Source organism: Leptodactylus fuscus, chromosome 2, assembly GCF_031893055.1.
Source record: "Leptodactylus fuscus isolate aLepFus1 chromosome 2, aLepFus1.hap2, whole genome shotgun sequence".
Lineage (NCBI taxonomy): Eukaryota > Metazoa > Chordata > Amphibia > Anura > Leptodactylidae > Leptodactylus > Leptodactylus fuscus.
In genome coordinates this window covers 178,672,272-178,690,519 of record NC_134266.1, presented here as the reverse complement: position 1 = coordinate 178,690,519, position 18,248 = coordinate 178,672,272, and the positions used below count along the sequence as shown (strand labels likewise).

At 40.1% G+C, this 18,248-nt stretch overlaps 1 protein-coding gene across 1 annotated transcript in view; it reads right to left on the bottom strand.

Annotated features, from left to right (window-relative positions):
* The window catches only part of JADE3 (jade family PHD finger 3), a 46,392-nt gene that overhangs the window by 10,003 nt on the left and 18,141 nt on the right, over positions 1 to 18,248 (bottom strand). The window contains exons 3-8 of the mRNA XM_075265238.1: positions 17,332 to 17,414; positions 8,221 to 8,378; positions 6,660 to 6,850; positions 4,392 to 4,603; positions 3,647 to 3,814; positions 1,957 to 2,073 (exon numbers count right to left, since the gene is read on the bottom strand). Of these exons, the coding sequence (XP_075121339.1) occupies positions 1,957 to 2,073; positions 3,647 to 3,814; positions 4,392 to 4,603; positions 6,660 to 6,850; positions 8,221 to 8,378; positions 17,332 to 17,414 (929 nt within the window). The remainder of the gene's footprint in view (positions 1 to 1,956; positions 2,074 to 3,646; positions 3,815 to 4,391; positions 4,604 to 6,659; positions 6,851 to 8,220; positions 8,379 to 17,331; positions 17,415 to 18,248) is intronic.

The following is an 18,248-nucleotide window of genomic DNA, read 5'->3' as shown; positions in this document are numbered from 1 at the left end:
TGCCCTGTCAGGTTTAATAAGTGGGATTGCGACCATCAGTTGTGTTGTGCAGAAGTCAGGTTGATACACAGCTGATAGTCCTACTGAATAGACTGTTAGAATTTGTATTATGACAAGAAAAAAGCAGCTAAGTAAAGAAAAACGAGTGGCCATCATTACTTTAAGAAATGAAGGTCAGTCAGTACGAAAAATTGGGAAAACTTTGAAAGTGTCCCCAAGTGCAGTTGCAAAAACCATCAAACTCTACAAAAAAACTGGCTCACATGAGGACCGCCCCAGGAAAGGAAGACCAAGAGTCACCTCTGCTGCGGAGGATAAGTTCATCCGAGTCACCAGCCTCAGAAATCGCAGGTTAACAGCAGCTCAGATTAGAGACCAGGTCAATGCCACACAGAGTTCTAGCAGCAGACACATCTCTATAATAACTGTTAAGAGGAGACTTTGTGCAGCAGACCTTCATGGTAAAATAGCTGCTAGAAAACCACTTCTAAAGACAGGCAACAAGCAGAAGAGACTTGTTTGGGCAGAAGAACACAAGGAATGGACATTAGACCAGTGGAAATCTGTGCTTTGGTCTGATAAGACCAAATTTTAGATCTTTGGTTCCAACCCCCGTGTCTTTGTGCAGCGTAGAAAAGGTGAATGGATGGAGTCTACTTGCCTGGTTCCCACCATGAAGGTGTGATGGTGCTTTGCTGGTGACACTGTTGGGAATTTATTCAAAATTGAAGGCATACTGAACCAGCATGGCTACCAGAGCATCTTGCAGTGGCATGCTATTCCATCCGGTTTGTGTTTAGTTGGACCATCATTTATTTTTCAACAGGACAATGACCCCAAACACACCTCCAGGCTGTATAAGGGCTATTTGACCAAGAAGGAGAGTGATGGGGCGCTACGCCAGATGACCTGGCCTCCACAGTCACCAGACCTGAACCCAATCGAGATGGTTTGGGGAGAGCTGGACTGCAGAGTGAAGGCAAAAGGGCCAACAAGTGCTAAGCATCTCTGGGAATCTCCTTCAACACTGTTGGAAGACCATTTCCGGTGACTACCTCTTGACCGCTGTGTGTGGAGTGGTCCTGCCGGCGGTCAGACCACTTACCGTCTTACGAATGGTTAATGTAGCTAATGCTGCTGGTAATAGGAAATACCTGAAATTGTGCCCCTGAAGATTCTCTAACAGAGATGAAACGCGTAGGGCGTGGTTAGGAGTTATACATACCTGGTGCTTTGGGCAGAGGTTCTTTTACCCAGGGCAGTTTCTACCTGAACCTTATTTCCTGTTGGTGTGGCAGTAGGCCAGTATCCTCAGGGAAGGGGGCTGCCTTTTTCATCTACTGGGTTAAGGACTCTGTGCATTGTTTACACCTAGGTATGTCATTGTTGTTTAGGGAGTGAGGGTCTAAGAGATAAGGGATATAATCCATCAAGTATCCAGTCCCTCACTCAAGTGTATCAATACCATATACACGTTTTTTGTACCATTAAGTGATGCAGGATGGTCTGAATCAACGTTTTTAACCTTTTTATTTTTTAATCAAATATTAATAAAGGTGAAGTTTTACCATATCTATTTCCTATTTTGGGAATTTGTACCCTTCAGTGAATATATGACTACCTCTTGAAATTCATGAAGAGAATGCCAAGAGTGTGCAAAGCAGTAATCAAAGCAAAAGGTGGCTACTATGAAGAACCTAGAATATAAGACATATTTTCAGTTGTTTCACACTTTTTTGTTAAGTATATAATGCTTTCAGTGTGAAATCTACAATTTTCATAGTCATGAAAATACAGAAAACTCTTTGAATGAGAAGGTGTGTCCAAGCTTTTGGTCTGTACTATATATTATTCTTTAAGAAAAGAAAACTTCTATAAATATAGCAGAAAATGTACAATTCACATCAATAACAATTCCCATCAAAAGACAGTTCTTAAGAAATATGAATACTATACCTGTATGCATGCTCCTGTCTTAAGTTTGCAGAGACTGCACACTAATGCCCACCGACTTGGAGGTATATGAGAAAGCTTAGTGATTGGTTCCATCCTTTCAGGGCAAGCAATGCTCACCTGTATTGACAGTAATGTGTTATAAATAATAGAAATCCACTTTACACCATATAACTAATTTCAAGTCTCAATTAATGACAACTTAAAATTGACCTGTCACTTTAAAAAGGTAACCCTAAGTGAAAGGGTTGCCCAGAATATTAAATTGATGGCCTACCCTTAGGATAGGCTGTCAGTGTACGATTGGTGAAGCACTGAACTTGCATCACTGCCAGAAACAGCAAGGTACATATGAGTATGGATGCGCCTTGTACTGTAACTCGAGCCATTCAAGTAAACGTACAAGTCCATTGTATTTATGAGCCTAGTGCTGCTGCCACCTTCTTCTACCCTTCTGTGTATGGGCAGCCTATTTATACATACTAATATAGAAAATGGTGGGGCAGTAGTGTGCTTCCTATGAGTGGACTCAGAAGCTAGCTCTGTCCATAATTTTGCTCAAAAGCTTTAGAGGGATTAAACAATCAATACAAATGGCAATAAGTAAACTGAATATGCATTTTAGAATATCTCTGTAAAGTATTGTTCTATATAAAAAAAAATTCCTTGCAGAAACATCAGAATTGTTTGTTTGTAATAGCACTCTGTGATATAAGGACTGTACTGCTCTCCTCTATCAATGACGGAGCTAAGGCTAGGTGCATATCTGCTCTGGGCTCTCCGTCGTTCAGATCTGCCTGTTTTTGGTGGTTTCTGTGGTAGAGTCTACAACTCCAGCGTGGGTGTGGACTTGGCCTAAGAACTACTATTCAGGACCAAGCAACATAAAGTGATAGGTGCTTATGGAATTGCTTTTTCTGCCTGGCTCTAGTCTGTATCATGACTTCACTCTTTCGTTGCTAGAAATGTTGCAGAGGTTGAGCTCTATGCTATTTGACAGACATTTAACAGAGCCTCACTAGAATAACACAGATCTATGCATACCGAACACCAGGGGGTGCCATTATTACAAGCAGATAATGCAAATATTTTTGCGGGAAACTATTTTTTTAAAATAATACTTTAAGTTACTCTAAAATACAGATTTAGTTCACTTCTTTCCATGTAAGATTATTTTACAAAATCAAATGCCTATTTTAATTTGTACATACGCTATGCTGTCCTTTTTAGGGGAACCATGATAAAGTGACAGATCTGCTTTGATCAGAGCTAGGGCATGAAAACGAATGCCTCTATTGCCGAGATATTAATTTATTTCACAATGTGCAAATCAGTAATCTGAAGCACAGAGGACTGCTTATGCCCCACCCTGACCTAATAGGCCACTGTGAATGTGAGAACACAGGGTTGTGTATAGCTCCCTGATCCTGTCACGTAAAGGAGGAAGGCGTATTAGAACAGTGTGGGGTATAGCAGTTTAGTACAATGGAGCTGTCATCGGTGCTCCAGATTACTCATTTGTAAATTGCGAAACAAATGAATATCTTGGAATGGAGAAATAAGTTTTCATGGATAAAATGACATTACATTCACATTCAGGTGCTTCACCCTGGTGACAGACTTCCTTTAACCCCTTCCTTTAACTTCCTTGGAAATACGGAAAATAATTATGGCAGTCTAGAATAATAGATACCTCTGGTATCCATAGTGCACAACTGACATGTGCCCATTTTGTTCCAGTTCTTGTGGGCTTCATGGCTCCTCCTCTCTTTGGACACAAAATACATTGCGGATGAACACCTAAAACACAAGTGCGACACAACCAACTGCCTTCTGGGACTTTCAGGATGCCATAACATGCCTGTCAACAGGAAAAAAAAAAAAAAAAGTTGTTTGCTTTAAAAGGTACAATTTAGTGGCTCACTATCAAAATACGTGGCTGTGCTTTCCTATACAGTATTAAATAATAGGTATACTGATGTAAAAGTTAAAGCCTACAAAATTCTGAACCATAGGTAATGGCGTTAAGTAATCAGAGTCATGCCTGATGGGAGGGACAAAGTTTTAATATCTGCCATGCTCTTCATATGCTATCCAACACTATTTTGAGGGAATTTATCAAACACACTCACTGAATCTTGGGTGAATATAGCCTTGTAAGTGGACAGTTATATAATTTGTTTTGTTTATATGGCTTCATCACATTTAATGAATACACAATTAAAGAGTGATATGTAGCACAATTACACCACAAACATCTATACAATTATGAGGCAGCATGCCGACCAAAGCTGGATTAGAAGAAAAAGCTACTGGTGTTTGTAAGTATGTCAGGTATGTAATTAATAGGTAATTAAAATTTCAAAGCCAGTAGATTTTCTTTGGTTTGTACTTGGCAAAAACTAGTCATTATAGTACCTTTAAACATAAAAACCCACCTGGTGAACACAGATGTTACAACGGTCACAGAACACCATATCATTGCCTTCTTCACTGTCAGGAGAACGACACACATCACAAATAACATCCTCATCATATTCAATGCCTAGGCCTTCTTCGGTTTCTATGGCATGACTCATGTTTTCATGGCACTGTCGTTCCAGGACTTCTAATGTTTTCTCCATAGTGTTCTCGTCCACAGGAGCACAACCTACAAAAAAAACAGTAAAGTAAAAATTTTGGTCATGAGTTTTAGTGCAGGTTCTCTACTTCATACACCTAAATGATGGGTTAGTGAGCTAGCCATGAAAAACATGTTTGTTTGCATAGAGCCTTAGTATTAAACCTGATAACAAAAGGTTATTAATGCTAGACTAACTGCAGCCAGCATGTAAAAAAAACAAAACAAAAAACACACAGGCAACCTGGTTAGGTTTTCTGGTACAATGGTGTCATGAGAATAAAAAATGTAATGTTATCAAGGCAAAACATCCATTGAACAGGAAAACACAAAGGTAAGACTCAAAAGGACAAAAGAAAATAAAAACTGGATCTATGGGCAATGGAAAGTTATCACCGGGCCAGATGAGTCCAGATGTCTGTTCCACCTTGCTTATGGGAAGGTCAGAATTTGGTGCATGCAACATGAATCGATAAACCCTACTGGATAGGTAGACCAGAAGCATTATAGAAGACCAAATTCAGCCCTTCAGAACAGCCATTTACCCTAAGGCAGGAAGACACTTTCAGCAGGACAAAGCACTATACCACAAAGGTCACAACGTCCTGATCTGGTTCATGGATCATAACAGTAAATTTTTCTTGCCGCTCTGGCATTCACATACTCCAGATCTTAATCTTATACAGCCTCAATGTAGCAAGTCAGTACCTCCACCGAATTTGCTGCAACTGCGAGAAGCTATACTGTCCACATGGGCCAATATTTCTGCGACTCTGAAGGCCAAAATGAGATTCAATGTGCTACTCAATGAGTGTTGTAACAAAGTGACCACAGAGTGTATATATCAAGAAAAAGAAAATATAGTACCGTTTCTCCAAAAATAAGCCCTACTCCAAAAATAATCCCTAGCTTGATTTACCAGGGCTTTTGGAGTAGGCTTGAAATATAAGCCGTACGCCAAAAATAAGTTACAGTCAACGCCTCCAGCAATAGGTTACATCATGTGGCATCATGACATCCCCGAGATGAAAAATAGGCATACCATAGCTCCCGAACAGGGACAAGTGCCCTGCAACCTCCCATCAAAGCAGTGCAAAATCCACACCCCCACTCCCAGTGCTGCCTCCTGTTCGCTACCATGCTGTGGGCTTGACTACCTACATGCTCACTCCCACAGATGTAGCCAATCCACTACCGCACCTCCCCCTTAATGTAATGAAGATTGTAAAGGAGAGGAGATAAAGAGGGAGGGCATGCTGCCAGTGCGACAAAGTATTTAGAGAGAGAAAGGGGTAGTAAGTTTAAGAACCCCAATCCTGTACCATCAATCATGAATGTAAGTTAGGTTTGGGGTTACTATCCCTAACCATTTTACAAGATTTGTCTGGAGTGAGTCAGAAAAGATTCTGTACCTGAAAAATAAGACCATCCTTCAAAAATAAGCCCTAGCCCTTTTTTCAGAGAAAAAACCTAATATAAGATCGTGCCTTATTTTTGGAGAAACACTGTCACACACTTTTTAGTGGCCCACATTTAAGACTGGCTTACTGTTACGTTAACTTGAGGAGGGCATAGAAATGTTTTACAACAAGCATACTAAAGGCAGGACATTGGTAATTGTGTGACAGAAAGTAGGGGAGGGTCTAGATAAAGCATTTAATAGTTAGAAGCAGTGATGCATTGACCTCTGCATCATCAGATAGAGGCAGCCACTAGAAAAATCAAATGCTGATTTGGTAGCCCATTTATTTAAATTAATGCTTTGTAATGGTTTCTCTACAGCAGTTACTCAAAATATGTAGCCTCCCAAAGCATCCTCCAGTGCCACCAGCTGATCCCTGAGGTTTCAGCAGTCAGATTTCTGGAGAGCGCACAATTGCTGGGGACACAGCGTAGTAGGCTACAAAGGTCCAGAAAGATTAACTACGACAATGAAATCTAACCTTCTATGGAATCGCAGCAACAAATGATACTATGACAATGTAGAGATGCTGTTCTACCACAGCTCCTAGGCTGTGACCCTTGGTATTAGATATCTACATCTGAAAATGAAGGAACAATAATTAACCTGTGGTATACTAATTACCCATATCTGCTAACTCAAGGTTGCATTCCTGAAGCCAAAAGAGGTCCACGTCATCTAGATCATAGCGACACACGCTCTCTGCCAATTCCAGAATGTTGATATAACCAGGCTCTGTTGGTTCTTGGCCCGAACAATGGATGTACTTTCGTGGACGAGAGTACAAAACTTCCTTCACTTTTTCTGCTATGACCCTAAGGAAAAAAAATAAATAAAAAAAACAAGTCTTTGAAATCAGAGCAGCACGCCAAATATAACCGTAAATCCGTATGAGTCATGACAGTTGTGGCCCTGGTTTGCCTGTAATAATACTCGAATAATGCTTTGGTAGATGTTTTACAAAATCATTTCTCTCTTGCAGTATCAGAGGACTATTTGAGTCTTTCCTTATACTGCTGTCACGGTCATCGACAATTCACATAATCACAGAGTGACTTTCTTTTCCTAGCATGGATTACTGTACATACAGGAGGTTTCTCTCTATTAACAGCTACCATGTGACCTCAACCTCCCCCCCTCCATTCGTTTAGGACCTGTCGAGACATTATACTCACAACTAAAATCCCAGAAGGTATATGGTATTAGCTCCGCTGTGTTTCACAGAAATAGAAAACATACATGGGTGACAGCATCAACAAAAGCAGATTTTAAATCTAATTCAAATTACTATCTTGCATTTGATATCTATCCATAAGATGATGGAGTGTTGCTATAAGCTAGGGCAACAAATACAGGTGCCCATACAATTTTTGATATCCCTTAAGGGGATTCTATCATAAAAAAATAAAAAAAAAAACTTTTTAAAAACTTCAAGCACTAGCCTTTATAAAGGCGATTAATCTCTCAGGTTTATATTACAGGTCCGCGCCACCATTTTCAAATTATTCATCTGTTATTCATTATGCTAATGATGCTCAGAGAGCACAGGGGGCGTTCCCCCAGTGCTCAGAGTCATCATTGCTCCCAGCACTGCCTCTTTCTTCTTTTTATGACACCTCTGTTGTGTTTCGCCACCTTTTTAGCAGCCGGCGAGTGCCACTTCCGGGATCAAAATCCCGCGCATGCGTAGTTGGCTCTGCCACTTGGTTTGCAGTGAAAAAGAGGAGAAACACAATGGAGGCATCAGGAACAGAAGAAAGAGGCATCGCTGGAAGCTGTGACAACGCTGTGCTCTGAGCACTGGGGGAATACCCCCTGTGCTCTCTGAGCATAATTAGCATAAAGATAAATGATTTATAAAGGCTATTCCTATGTGCTTTTAGTTTAAAAAAGTTTTTTTTAATGATAGAATTCCTTTAACAAAAGAGTACCCACACCACTACTGTACCAATAAATTAAATATTGATAATTGATGTTTCAAGTAAAAAGCCAGAAGCGGTGCTGCCAAAGTTAAATGCCATAAAATTACGGCAAAACCACAGTCGAAAAATCCACAAAGACTGCACGTGTAACTAGTACAGTTGAATCTATCTTTACTTCTGAATCTAGAGCAACAAAGAGGCAGGCATCTTCATCTGAAGGGGTATGAAAAAAAATCTAGTATGCAAGAAGAGTCTGTCTGTACCTGAGAGAAGGTTGTGGAATACAGTCTGGATTAGCAGGTACTTGAACACCCTTCTCCCATTCCTGTTTCCACGTGTCTGCAAAGTGATAGTAGTCATCTGTATTCACATGTTGAGAATCAGGGATCTTCATGGCACTGATTAGGTCTTTCCGGAATACCTGATAATGAACAAAGTTATAGAAATAAGAATGGGAAACGCACTCTAAACAGTGCTCAGCAGATTTGCTATAAATAAATAAAACCTTGTCAAAAAATAATTCAGTTAAAACAAGATTCTAAATTTGTTAATTCTCGCTATACCTAATAGTGTAAACGATAAGCCTCCACACAACTAGCAATGATACTTGAAGGGGTAATCTTATTTTAGTTACTTATAGCAAATGCATGGGATAGGTTATACGTGACAGGTCTGGGATGCACATCCCCAGACTATCCTCAAGCTTGCATAGCTCTATTTGCATCTCCCATAGATGCGAATGTAGACTTGAGCATGCGCAGAGACTGCAGACCACAGACAGGTTGGGGACAGGAGGAACTGAAGTCAAGGAAACCCTGTTCATGAGAAGTGGGTGACACCTCTTGGTCTCAAGACATTTACAAGTTGCAATTTACAACATGCTGTGAATATGCCATGAAAATCTATGGTGAGAATACCTGTTTAACACTTGGTCTCACAGTCCAGTCACACTTCTACTGTGCTATTCCAGAAATCTGACCGAGCAATTACAACAGCCAATAAATATCAGCCTTACATTCTGTAAAAAAACAGAAATCTAACCCGTATTCTGCCGTTATCATGGCTGGTTTTTCCAGATACCAGCAGAGGTTTTTAAGTCTTTTTAAATAAATTTTTATTTGTACAAGTCTGAAAATTATTATTTTAATAATAAACAGGAAATGATGTAGTTTGTTGGCATTTGCCACAGAAGTTATATCTGCAAAATGTTAACATGGTTAATCTGATTTCAACAAATAAAGGTTATCCTTTGTGTACTGAAGAGTATACATTTTTTTGAAGGTTTTGATTTGCAACAAACATTCATTATTTACTTTCAGAAGAGAAAAAAACCCGATGTGGTTCCCGATATCCAAGCAATTCCCAATCTAATACAAATTTGTTACTTGGGAGCTTACATCACTAAACAGTAAAGGCAAGGAGGCGGATGTAAAACCTGCAATGATTATGTAGAAATACATTGCAAGCTCAGCTTAGGGAAAAAAATGAAACCTTTTTTTCATTCTGAAATAGGACACAAGGTGTCTAGAGATCTATTGAGACATAACAGCTGCTCCTGGCAAATGTCCCAGTCCTGGCAAGGCTTTGACATCTCATCATGTCCAATACTTGGAATGATGAACTGCCCTGCAGGAGAATATTCACCAGGACATTGTATATGGTTTAGTGAATCAGTACAAATCTGAAACATTTCTACATAAGAGCTCATAGGTAACACATCGCTTGTCTGAGCCTTCATCTCATTTACAAGCATTATTCTGTAACAGGCACCTGGTGTTATTGTCCAAGTGAAATATCAGACGGCAGACACATTTGTGAAACTAAATGCTTGTTTTGTAAATCCTGTTGTGATGATCTTAATAGAGTACCAAGGGAATACTATTTATGAGGCAATCTCTAGTAATATCGTCAACACCGTATTCCTCATGGCATGAAATTCTAATAAATGTTATGGCATAGAAATTACTTCTGCATTACCATAAGAGCAAACTGAAGTGAATAAACACCGGTGAAATTACATCCTGGGCTGTTTCAGTGGGGTTTGCCACACATGCCGTTGTGCCAGGTACTACAGCTCATCTTGAACAGCCCCCATTTACTTGAAGGGGTATTCCTTTCTTAGGCTAGATTCACATCTGCATTCAGTTTCCATTCGGGGGTTTTACTTGGGGACCCCCCTGAACAGCAACCTAATCCGCATTAAAAAGCGGTTAACCGCGGACCCCATAGACTATAATGGGGTCCGCTTGGTTCCCATTCGGATTCCGTCTCTCCGCATTTTTCATGCAGAGAGGGGAATGGAATCCCCGTACGGAGAGCCAACACTGGTGTGAACCCAGCCTTAAAGGGTATGCCATACCTTTGTGATTGAAGTGGGCTTGACGCCTAGGATCTTTTAGATGCTCAGAATAAAAGGACAAACTCTGAAAATGAAGGTACTCTGTAAATGAAGGTACCATGTATAGCGATAGAAAATGCAAAAGGTGCCGTGTATCACACCTGCCTACATGTGGGGAATAACAGCATGTAATGAGAACTTAAAGCATACTTTCAGTTATAAATTAATACAACAGGTGAATATAAAGAGACTTTATAATATATCTTATAAAAGAAGTTGGTTTTCTTTTCCACTTTCCAGGCCGAGTTACTTTCTATATACAAGGGGAGGTTGAGGCTGCTGGAAAAAGATACTTATTTGTTGCTGCTACACCCTGAGTGAGGAAAAGCTCTTCTGATACCGATAAACTCTCAGATGAGACTTTCTAACGCCAAAGAATAAAATAAATCAGTTAACCAGTCCCTGCCATAGAGTTACATGTGTGTGTGCTGAGACTAATCTCTATGTATACAACAGTCTACCTGAAGATAAAGAGCAGCTTAAGTGGAGAAGAAAACATATTACAAAGTTTATTATATTTGCATGTATTATTCACCTGTACTATTCTTTGTGCTTAGGGAGAGGTGTCGTAGAGTGGCTGCTTCCGTGGGAGCGAGCAGGGGTAGCACCTGACGTCTGGTCACATAGGTATGTCGTGTCATAGTAGTGGCCAGGAGGTGGCACTTGGAACGCAGATGCAGGAGGCTGAGGTGGGTCTCTGGAGCACGGGAGCAGATTTTGCCCTGCCTTGGTGGGAGACAGCAAGGCACTTGTCCAGGATAGTTGGGAGCTACAGAATGACTATTCTCTGTTTCAGTGAGGTCACGTTAACCAATAACCAAATCACTGAAGTCACTGACTGTAACTAGGGCTTATTTTTGGAGTAGCATTTACACTCACCGGCCACTTTATTAGGTACACCTGTCCAACTGCTCGTTAACACTTAATTTCTAATCAGCCAATCACATGGCGGCAACTCAGTGCATTTAGGCATGTAGACATGGTCAAGACAATCTCCTGCAGTTCAAACCGAGCATCAGTATGGGGAAGAAAGGTGATTTGAGTGCCTTTGAACGTGGCATGGTTGTTGGTGCCAGAAGGGCTGGTCTGAGTATTTCAGAAACTGCTGATCTACTGGGATTTTCACGCACAACCATCTCTAGGGTTTACAGAGAATGGTCCGAAAAAGAAAAAACATCCAGTGAGTGGCAGTTCTGTGGGCAGAAATGCATTGTTGATGCCAGAGGTCAGAGGAGAATGGCCAGACTGGTTCGAGCTGATAGAAAGGCAACAGTGACTCAAATAGCCACCCGTTACAACCAAGGTAGCCAGAAGAGCATCTCTGAATGCACAGTACGTCGAACTTTGAGGCAGATGGGCTACAGCAGCAGAAGACCACACCGGGTGCCACTCCTTTCAGCTAAGAACAGGAAACTGAGGCTACAATTTGCACAAGCTCATCGAAATTGGACAATTGAAGATTGGAAAAACGTTGCCTGGTCTGATGAGTCTCGATTTCTGCTGCGACATTCGGATGGTAGGGTCAGAATTTGGCGTCAACAACACGAAAGCATGGATCCATCCTGCCTTGTATCAACGGTTCAGGATGGTGGTGGTGGTGTCATGGTGTGGGGAATATTTTCTTGGCACTCTTTGGGCCCCTTGGTACCAATTGAGCATCGTTGCAACGCCAAAGCCTACCTGAGTATTGTTGCTGACCATGTTCATCCCTTTATGACCACAATGTACCCAACATCTGATGGCTACTTTCAGCAGGATAATGTGCCATGTCATAAAGCTGGAATCATCTCAGACTGGGTTTTGAATATGACAATGAGTTCACTGTACTCCAATGGCCTCCACAGTCACCAGATCTCAATTCAATAGAGCATCTTTGGGATGTGGTGGAACGGGAGATTCGCATCATGGATGTGCAGCCGACAAATCTGCGGCAACTGTGTGATGCCATCATGTCAATATGGACCAAAATCTCTGAGGAATGCTTCCAGCACCTTGTTGAATCTATGCCACGAAGAATTGAGGCAGTTCTGAAGGCAAAAGGGGGTCCAACCCATTACTAGCATGGTGTTCCTAATAAAGTGGCCGGTGAGTGTATATTTCAAGCCTACTCCAAAAACTCTGCAAAATCAAACTAGGGCTCATTTTCAGGGTAGGGCTTATTTTTGGAGAAACAGGGTAGTTAAGCACATCAGCCAAGTGTCTCTTAGGATATGTTCACATGGCAGTATTTAGTGCTGATTCCTGAGGTGGATTCCTTCTCAAAAATCAGTGCCATAGTCAGAGATTAAGGTAGGGTCTCCATGTAGCTTAAACATCACAATTGGTTGGAATTATGAGGGGAGTATTACGGTTTGTGTGATTTTAAAAGTTGTTTTTTCAATTTCCATGGCTGTAAAACCCTTTCATTTATATGGGGTATAAATCTAGCAAATGCAAGACGCAATTTGTTGGGCTTACAGTACATACTTTTCAGTTTACATCTTTCCATTGCAGAATGTTGCAAAAATAAAAAATAAAATAAATTATACAGTGAAGGAAATAACCATTTGATCTCTTGCTGATTTTGTAAGTTTGACTGACAAAGACATGAACAGTCTATAATTTTAAAAGATATGTTAATTTTAACAGTGAGAGATAGAATATCAAAAATAAAATCCAGAAAATCGCATTGTAATACATTTTAAACATGTATTTTCATTTTGAGAAGTAAGTATTTGATCCCTCTGGCAAACACGACTTAAAGGGGTTTTCCAGGTAGACTTTTATTTTTTTATAAATAAAAATTCTGTTAATGCTAGTGATGGGTTAATAAGTACCCCCATATACCTTTAGCAGTTATTAGAGTGATTTCTGGGTGTCTCTGGCAGCTGCTGCATCCTTTTGTGTTTGCTTGCATCGTTTAAGCTTCCTGCTGTGCAGCTTCCTATGTAAATTGCTTGCGCTAACTCCCTCAGCTTCCTCCCTCCTGTCTATTACTCTGTTACAAAACCTAGCCCCTCCCACTCACTGACTAGTGTTCCCGCCCATTACTAGCCCCTCCAACTCTCCCCATGTTTCTAGCTAAGCTATTCCGCCCATTGCAGAAGACGGGAAGAGGGGAGGAGCTGTTCCCTGGAAACAGGAAAGGCTTGGTAAGTATTGCAGGGGATAGGGGAGGGGGAAGAATAATACTAATGTTCCGTTTCAGAAACAGTGACCGCTCCAGGGATATGGGTAATTAATTATTATTTCATCTGATCAATCTGGATGATTCTGAGAGTGCTTGGAAGAAGGTGCTGTGATCTGATGAGACAAAAATTGAGCTCTTTGGCATTAACTCAACTCGCCATGTTTGGAGGAAAAATACTGCCTATGACCCAAAGAACTTCTGTCCCCTCTATCAAGCATAGAGGTGGAAACATTGTTTTAGGGGTGTTTCTCTGCTAAGAGTACAGGACTACTTCACTGCATCAATGGGAGAATGGATGGAGCCATGTACCATAAAATCCTGAGTGACAACCTCCTGCCCTCCGCCCAGACATTAAAAATGGGTCATAGCTGGCTCCGCCAGCAAGACCATGACCAAAAACATACAGCCACGGCTACAAAAGAGTGGATTAAAGAGAAGCACATTAAGGTCATGATGTGGCCATAGCCACCCTCCAGACTTTAATCCCATAGAAATCTTATGGAGGAGCTGAAGCTCTGAGTTGCCAAGTGACAGCCTCAAACTCTTAATGATTTAGAGATGATCTGAAAAGAGGAGTGGACCAAAATTCCTCCTGACATGTGCGCAAAACTCATCATCAATGACAAAATAGTGTGACAGCTGTGCGCGCCAACAAGGGTTTTGCTACCAACTATTAAGTCTTGTTTGCCAGAGGGATCAAATACTTGTTTCTCTATGCAAATAAATGTATAAAGTTTTATACAATGTGATTTTCTGGATTTTATCTTTGATATTCTATCTCTCACTGTTAAAATTAACTTACCCTTAAAATTATAGACTCTTCAAGACTTTACCAGTGGGCAAACTTACAAAATCAGCAAGAGATCAAATACTTGTGTGTGTGTGTGTGTGTGTGTATGCACTCACACACAAAATAAGAATATACACACCTTTTTACGCAGGGCCAGATGTAGTGTTTAGTTACACCATTTTGGGAAATGTCTATTGCTTTGATCACTTTTATTCAAATATTCATTACAGGAAAAACAGTGGTTTTTGGCATGGTTTTGCCCATGCATCATCGGGAGAATAGCACCACTTAAACTTTGACCAAGGCACCAGGAGCCTTAATGCTAGGCATTAAGCAGCAGGTCTCTGATTTACAATACAGCAGAATCCCAGCAGCTATGGTGCCCACTCAGCTCCGGACCTGCTGCCATATTTAAATACCCAATATCCGCCGTACTATTACAGGAGGGGACTGCAAACAAATTTGTCTATATGCAGCTAAAACAGTAGTAGTGACGTGTAGGGCAATGTACCCTTTAACTCATTTGCATTAATAAAAGCTTTATTTCAGCAAACTGACATATTGCTGAAGGAAAGGAAAAGCAAGTTTAAAAAGCTTATTCATTGCCTTACATACCACTGCTTTAATAGCTGTAACAGGACAAATGTGCTAGTAAGATTCACTTTAAGACCCAGCCCCCCCCAAGTAAATCTCCTTGTTATACAGCCCCATTCAATACTACATGCCATTTATTAATATAATACAGACTGTTACTATGGTTGTAGTATTACAACCTGGTTTTGCAGGATTCTTCCACATTGATTATTCTACACTGAATTAAATAGGAAAATCTCCACTAAATTGACAGGGACATCAGCTCAGGCTGTATCACATCCATTTAGTCCCAGTATTATAAAATAAAAAATAAAATAGAAAAGCTACTGTACCAAATGTGAACCAAACCAAGAGAAAGGAAATATTATAGATGCATGTGGAAACACACAGGTTAATAAAAGCAGCTGGAGGAAGGGCGACACTATGGAAACGAACGCTGTTGGAAGCCTGCTATCTGGAGCTTGAAGTCACTAATATATGCTCATATGTAGCAGGGGTTGTTTAATAAAATTGTGGATTACAATCTCCCTTTATTCAAACCAAGCAAAACATGAAAATTCTCCAGTCTGAAATATTTTACAAGACATCAATTTATTTTCATGTTAGCAGTGACAGACTAGCTAAAAAAAAACAACAATTCATTAAAAATTGTGTAAATGATTTGTACATTTCCCTGCGTGATGTGGCATCTTACAGAGTGAAACAACTAGTCTTCTAGGCGTCCCTGCTCCTTGGTGCTCTATGTCTAAGGTCTTTTCATTTGGTAACAAATATCTCAATACCAAAACTGGAAATGTCAATGAGACATTACCACCATGACCAGTTGACCCTGTAGAGAGCAGTGTCACTTTAACTCCCTCTTATTCCCATGCTCTATTTAAACAGGTTGTTCAGCATCTTGAAATGGTTGTTTACCAAAAACTCCCAATGATTTAATGTACCGTAACTCACAAACATGAGTACACGCCTCACATTTTTGTAATTATTTCATTAAATATTTTCTTAGAACACAGAAGATATGACACTGATACAATCTAAAGTAGACAGTAAATAGCTTGTAAATGGTAAATTTGTTGTGACCTAAAAATCACTCAACACACAGCCATTGTTGTCTAAAACCCTAAAGCAGACAAATTGTGCCCAATTAGCCATTTTGCCTCCCCTGGTGTCATGTTACTCGGTGTTACAAGGTAGGTTTTGTTTTTTTTTTGTTTGTTTTTTTTCAATTAATTGGCTGCTAGTTATGGTATTATTCAAATAGGTAATTGCTGATCATTTACTCACCCTGTCCAGGCTAATTTCTGCTGCCGTCTATATACAGCAGTGCACTTATGGCATGTCATGTTTTTCTTCATCAACAGGTTGACCACGCCCTTGAGGTGGCAGCAGAGGCCAGCCTGGACAGAAGCGTGGATGGGTAAATTACCAGCCGTTACCTATTAGAATAATACAATAGGTAGCAGCCTAATATATCACTGTGTGGTGCAGAAAAGGTTTGCATACCTTGTGTGTGTGGAGCGTCAAATAAAGGGAAGTTCTGATTTGCAAATGGAGGGACCTGTCCTACAATTTTGATTAGAGGGGACAAGCAGACTGTAACCTTGTATGTCCAGACACTTTGGACAGTGGATGGTGACTGCTCATACAGCTTTATTTTTGTGATTAAAATAACCTTTATCATAAAAACGGCTGGACCACTGTATAAACAATGCTGCCTCCTACAGCGCCAACCTGCTACCTCTCGCGTCACCACCTCCAGTTCACAGGTTACAAGCTCTTGTGAGCAGGGCCCTCGCTTCTATTGAGTGAGTTAATTTATCACTCTGTAATAGGAAAAAGATATCTTTGTATCATATTAGCCAGTGAATATGAAATATAAAGATTGCGTCTTCAGTAGTTGAGACCTTTTTAATGGCTAACAAAAATAATGACTGATTGCAAGCTTTTGAGACTACTAGGTCTCTTCATCAGGTGTGGTATGACAATTTGTAATGTCATTTTGACTGTACTTTAATCCTACAATTTGTAAAGTGCTGTGGAATATGTTGGTTTTATATAAATAAGATGCATTAGTATTATTGAATAATTGTGATTATGATTTGGGCCATGAGCTCCCAGCTTTGGCACACATTACAACTTCAGCCAGTTTGGGGAAAGGCAGTGATAGAAGTACGTACATGGCCAGTGGGGAGGTGTATAACTATAAAGAAGTGATAAAATGTGGCAAATGTACTCAATCTCCCACTTCTGTAACAAAATGTTGGTGTAAATGTAATTTTGTTACAAGTGAAACAAAACAACTGGCGTTAGTATTTCATAAAATGTTCTGCAATTTGCTCTATGATCACAGCTTCCCAAATTCATGCAACTTATAAAACTATAGATAAGTCGTTCCCACTGTCTCCAGGAATTTTGCTATATACCTCAGCAGACTTCTTTTCCTCCTCGGTGGCGTTTTTGGCCTTGTTCCTGTACTGAAAACAGGAAGAAAAGGAAGTTGAAGGACCTGCAAATAAAAAGAGAATATTACTGGTGGTACACTACAACAGCAAGTACTCTACTGCATACATACACTGAATAAATTAAATGCAACCAAAGGGGTTCTTCCATGAAAGACATCTATGACATATCAACAGGACAGTCCAATCATAGCTGGAAGTCCTCCTGTGGCTATGCCATAAATGTCTCATGAGAAAACCCCTCTAAAAATATATTACTCAAGCATTAGACTCACACTGAGAAAGTTCAGCCTATAAATGGTTGGCCAAGCACCCCGATGTGGCATTTAGCAAGTTACTTTTTATTAAATGTGACCAAACAAAGTTTAAGATTTGACAAAGATTTAGTAAAGTGTTAAAATGCATGAATATTTTTTCATAAATCAATAATGCAAGTGAGGGGAACAAACTTTGTAATTATAGTTGACCGAAGAAAATACCCCATTACTTCACTTATTTGCCTCTTCTGCCACTGATCAAATCTGTACAATAGAACTGTATGGAGAGGGGAGGGGGAAGTAAGAGGAGAGACATCTAGACTATGGAGTGATTGTTTTCTTTCACAATATCCTGGATTATCAGGAATTACTATCTATAGGGTCTTATATCTCTGTATCTCCACAGACTGCATTGTAAACTAATCTGCTTGTGTACTCGGTATGGACCTAAAATCACATTGATATGAATACTTAGAAGAAATAAGCACATTTCAAACTGTGTTCCCTTTACCTTCACTATTGATTTAGGAAAATTATTAATAAAAGTTTACTTTACACAAATTTTTAATATTGTGCCAACATAATATGGTAGATACATGGTTCGAACAATACAATAAGCAAGAT